Below are 5,611 nucleotides of genomic sequence, written 5' to 3'. Positions count from 1 at the left end.
CAATGGTTGCGATCTCTGAAATACCGCTGTCGATACACTTTGGGACGATCTGGAACAAAGCGTACTTTGTAAACCAAAGCGTATTAGGGGTGCGCGTGATTACGCATGGAACTACAAACAAATCATGCATCTTCACTTTCACTGTTCAGACACCGATATTAACCGTGATAATATGGCAAGCAGTCGGAATGAAACGACCCTAGTAACTTTGTATGACACCGAAAATACGCAAACCCTCACGATTCTGGAGCAAACCTTGGCTGAATTCATCCCTACGTCAATTACCAGCCATTTAACTTGGCGCACGAACATCATTCAAAGGTAGAGCGAGCCACTGACATGTATTTTGTGCGACGCAGCGACTACTTGACCTGAGAATAATAGCGTTGCGAAGGCGAATCCCCTGTCGCATGCTCTGATCGAAGCAGACGACAAACACGAGCAGCCGACGGCTTGGCCGACAGACACAGCTTGTGATTGGTTGTGAAGCAATACCCTCTACATCAGCTCACTCCGTGACGTTGCCAAAACACTTCTTTCATCTGGCGCGCCTGTCCTGTTCGTCATATCACCCCCTCGCACATAAGAGAAAACTTTTTCACGCCGTGAAAATAGTTCAAGTACTTTCCAAGAGCTCTCTTATGTGCTGCGCAGTTGTCGAAAACAACATGGCGTCGTAAACAGCATATCGGTCGGTGCGACTTTCAGCAAACGCTTCTCGCCCGAGTTACTTCAGCGTTTGACCGGATGTGTTGTGATTACAGCAGCTCTTTCGGTGCGTGTAAGCAGTGCGGAAAGCTGTGGCAGTGCATTGGTGTACGGTGAAGCGCAGCGAAGCCTGTGCGTCGGTGTGGTTATCAAGCGGGGATCGGCGTCGATGTATCGACGGCAACTAGCACTCGATTTGATTGATTGATTGATTGATATGTGGGGTTTAACGTCCCAAAACCACTATATGATTATGAGAGACGCCGTAGTGGAGGGCTCCGGAAATTTAGACCACCTGGGGTTCTTTAACGTGCACCCAAATCTGAGCACACGGGCCTACAACATTTCCGCCTCCATCGGAAATGCAGCCGCCGCAGCCGGGATTCGAACCCACGCCCTGTGGGTCAGCAGCCGAGTACCTTAGCCACTAGACCACCGCGGCGGGGCAACTAGCACTCGAGAAGCCTGCAATGTGTGTTTGTGTGCCGGTAACAGTTCGTTCACTTGACTTTCTAGTCTCTCAGTTGGGTGCTGTGCGACATTTCGGATTGACAGCGTTTTGACACGTTACTTGAGTGACCCCAAGTACGTACGGAAACGAATGAACTACGCGCTCGGTTCTTGCTTCGCCACTAGTTAGCCCGTACGCTTCTATTTACTTGAGAGCAATGTACTGTTCGGAAGTGAAACGATGTTCGTTGTGAACAGTGGTGCTGTGTTGACGTTCCAAGACTTGTGAACAAGATGTGCTCGTGTGACCGAAAATTGAAAGACAGCGTTGATAACTGTTTTGCCCTGCGAAGTTGTGGTGGGCCAGCTTGGCACTTTTGTTTGTTAAGTCGTCACTTCTCCTTTTTGTGATAACCATAGTCCTAGCGCTGTGATGTGATCAACCAAAACTGCGAGATGCTACATTCTGTTGTGGATTGTGTCACTTTAGAAGCGCGCCTAGACTGTTCTTCGGTAACAACTTGAGAGTTCTATGTGGCAGCGAGAGCCCGTAAACGTCAAGCTTCCCTCCGGCCCCCAGAAAAAGCAAAGATTTCACCGGTGCCTTGCTTTGGATAAAGTTGTAGGCCAATATCGCCTAACTACAGGTTTCTGAGTTCGTCTGGCCATCATTTTGCACGGCACTAGAGCCTTGACAACAGCCGGTCATGGCCAGTTTTTACACTTTATCAATGGACGTGCACGCCTGGCCAGCCCTTCATTGCTGTCATTGGCAGCTTCCAGTCTGCAGATGCCCTTTGCCTGCTGGCCGTACTTGGTTCCTCATGACACCGACGGCTACTAAATGCTGCCATCGGTGAGTTCACCTTGCAGAACTAAATTTCACCGGTACTATAATTCACGCAGTTCTATAACGTGTGCAAGTTTTTAAGCCCATCAGATGTAATGTTTCTCTATGGTAAGTTGAAGCATGAAAAATTTACTACTACTGTTATATACATACATATATTATGGAGCAAATACATAAAAAGTTGTGATTTGATACAAGTGAGCTCTTGTTTGATTATGAGGTTGGGCCATTCGATTGACCACGTTTGATAGTTGGAAAGTTAATGTGAATTCATTTTCAGGAGCCAGGTTGCACTTACAAAATTTATGTTATTTTGAAAAATTAGTTCTATAGACGATTACCACTGTGGTAGTACTATACTTCAGTAGGACATATATATTGCGGTACGTAAATTTTACATGAGGCTTCAGTTTATTTCAAAGTGATTATAGCAGATTTTGGTCACTTTAACGAAGTGATAGCTTCCTCAAATAAGTATTAGAAATGTGTGCTTTTAATGATTGTTTTTAAATATCTCGTTTTTGGCTCTTCACAGATCGCAGAGATTGGTTTGTTAAGGTCCTGTGATGCATCGGTTGCACATTATGACACATCATTCCTCATCATTACTTGGAGCACCTGTAATAAAATAGAAAGGACACGTTCTCCCAAACTGTGCAAGCTATACGTCACTGCTGGGACTGTTATCATTCAGCGGATGTGGCGTGGAAGCATGCATGGCGGCCTCATCTGGAAGGACTGCGATCTGCTTGGGAGCTTCGAGGGCACAAAACTGCCTAACGGCTGGCTGCAAGGTTAGTTTTTCTTTAATGCATACGATTACGTGAACACCGCTTACTGTGCACAAATCGAAAACCCAAGCATGGTTGCTTTCAGTGGATACCTGTAATATTATTACACATAATGCTTATTCAACATTTATAGAACTAAATTGCAAGAAAATTGAGAATGTTGAAAGCTGAAAGCCTGCAGCTTATGAATGAAACTCCAATAATCTGAGACTCGAAAGCTTGTGCTTTGAAACGAGCACAAATACTTTGATTCCTTATTGAGCTCTCGAGCTTGTGACTCCCTCTGTGGATCAAGTGCTCTGGAAGAAAATAGCAAATGGGTGAAAATTGCCTGGCTGTTCACAACTTGCAAGGAGAAAGACCTATTGAAGAAGCCTCAGATGACATAGGGCCAGTAACTGCATCTTTTACCTAATGTAGCTTTTTCTCTCTCAGTGCTGTTGCTTGTGTTTCAGCCGAACATGTTCACCACGATTGCATAGTGATATATATTTTTCTACAAATTGTACCTGACCTAAGTATGCATTGTTGATCTCTAAAGGTGACGTTCAGTGTGTTTCAAAGCCATGGCTTCTCATTTCTCTGTCTGTGGCTAGCCTATTTCAGCAGCAGAGCGATGCAGCTAGCACACATGCAATCCAAGTCATGGAGGGCTACTTTGCTGTTCTGTGCAGGACGCAGCATATTCATCCGGCAAGACACTGGTATCAACAATAATGGTGAGTTTTGGTGGCACCTGTAGGAGCCCGTTGTGTTTATTGCGTATGATTATTTCCCCTGATGAAGTGCATTTTTGAAAGGTTTTCTTCATTTAGAATAATAAATGTCAGCAACAAGCACACTCATAATCCACAAGTTCTTTGTGTCTTCTAGACTGCCCGTTTGCTCCTATATGCGGTATGGTGAGCTGGCTATGTTAGACAGCCTTAATGTTATGAACATTGGCTGTTGTGTTGTAATGCAGTATAACTTGTGTTTCTTAGTGAAATTATTTGTGGTCTACTTCTCGCACCTAGTGTAACGTCGAAATAGAAGAAACTCTATTGGGTTTTTATGCCTGTCAGAAGTTTCATGCCTTCATCTATAACATTGTAGTTTTGCTCTTGTATCATATTAAATTTATTTTCAGTCTTCACTGTTTGTGTGTGTGTGTGTTGAGGCTTGTCATTGGCTTCTGAAAATACAATATCTGTAAATATGAGCACATAATTGACAATTATACACTCTTGCATGTAGCATGGTTGTAACAATGATCTGTATTTTTCTAAGTTCCAGCAGCAACAAGGGGTTCGTTGCTCCACGGTCGTGTACAGTGTATCAAGAACAGAGCACAGAAGACAAACAAGTATAAAGGGACTGCCAGTGACTGCTCTCCTGCTCAAAGTTTACAACAGCAGAAAGAGCACATTGTGATGTCAGGAGCAGCTGCTGCTTAACTTATTAGCACTGCAATATTCAGCAGTTCATTTGCTTGCATTCGAAATTATTTAAATTTTGCATGGAAGATACCAAATTATGACACTAATTTAAAGGCTGCTGTAGTGTTAGTGGGCAAATATTTTTGAGCTGAAGTTTTTAACATGTGTGTTAAGTGCCTGCGTGCCTCTACATTTACATGCCAGAATTCACAGAATCCATGGTCGCCAATGATAACTGTGTTTGCATTATTTGTAGTACAAGAAGTAAAGCCATGGATGCAGTAATCATGTACTTAGTCGATGTAATCCTTCAGTGTACACTCATTTGTATAGCACCAATGATGCCATGAGTGTATAAGCTCTGGGAAGTGAATCTATGTGGATTATTCTATTTGGAAGGAAGAGGATCATTACTACTCCTAGCATATCTTAACTGTAGATTTTAGTGCTTGGGAATTATCCCACTGCCTGTCCGTCCTTCAACAGTCTAGTTATCTACTGTGTAAGTGCAACAGTTAAATGTATACTTTGCTCGGATAGGTTTGTTCATAATGTGATGCAAGTGACTTATCATCTATGCAGCTCTACTCAGACTAGAAATAAAAGTATTTATTTTTATATGTAGCTATAGCATGCATTCACTTGTGTTTTTCTAGGTGCCTGTACAATTGTTTAGCCCTACAAAACTGCTGGTATAATCTAATATTGAATCTGGCACATTAAAATAGTTTGTTAGTGGAAGTAAGAATGTGTTTACAACCAATATTACTATCCTCAGATGAACTGTGAAAACTCTGAACTGTGAAAACTCTGTGGAAATTTATTTACATTTTTAGAACTATGTGAAGGCAAATGTTGTTATGTTCTTTTATTGTGGTTCCTGTTTCATGCAAATGACACATAATTACTTTGCAGGGGCATAGTATTAGTTGTTATTTTACACATATGTGCTGACAAACATCGCAGTTGAGGCAAGCAGAAGACATACATGCAGTGCACTGGAGCATCACCTCATATAGTGTACAGTCTTTGCCCACCAGTAAACTCAATATTTTTCAAGGAGACTAATTGACAGCTGTATGGGAACTGTGTTGATGTGCAAACTTTGAAGTCTTCTTGAGGAGTGTTTTTCATCATTTTTGTCCAAGTGAAGTAGCTACCCAAAGCCACAACTGGTGGGAATGTGGTGGTTTCCTCTCTCCAAAAGCACTCCTACCAGCTGCCTCACTGTTAGCATGGGGTAAATTCAAGAACTGGAAAAATAGTTGGTCTTTGTTTTCTTGGCCGAAAGAGTCACTTCCACGGTTGAGCCACCACGACGCTCCAGAATAGAAACTTTTAGCTAAATAAAGTTGATTCTACTTTTGAGAAGTGTTTTGGGGAAACGAAATGGC

At 42.7% G+C, this 5,611-nt stretch overlaps 1 protein-coding gene across 1 annotated transcript; it reads left to right on the top strand.

The window, feature by feature from the left end:
- The first annotated feature begins 1,176 nt into the window (after window positions 1–1,176).
- LOC142768712 (uncharacterized) lies at window positions 1,177–4,590 on the top strand. The gene is made up of 4 exons (XM_075870719.1): window positions 1,177–2,014; window positions 2,544–2,802; window positions 3,474–3,518; window positions 4,069–4,590. Exons 1-4 carry the CDS (start codon window positions 2,003–2,005, stop codon window positions 4,233–4,235), a joined length of 483 nt encoding a protein of 160 aa, XP_075726834.1. The 5' UTR covers window positions 1,177–2,002; the 3' UTR covers window positions 4,236–4,590.
- The last annotated feature ends 1,021 nt before the right edge of the window (window positions 4,591–5,611 follow it).

The sequence above is a fragment of the Rhipicephalus microplus genome, chromosome 8 (genome assembly GCF_043290135.1).
Source record: "Rhipicephalus microplus isolate Deutch F79 chromosome 8, USDA_Rmic, whole genome shotgun sequence".
NCBI lineage: Eukaryota > Metazoa > Arthropoda > Arachnida > Ixodida > Ixodidae > Rhipicephalus > Rhipicephalus microplus.
This window is presented reverse-complemented; position numbering and strand designations above follow the sequence as displayed.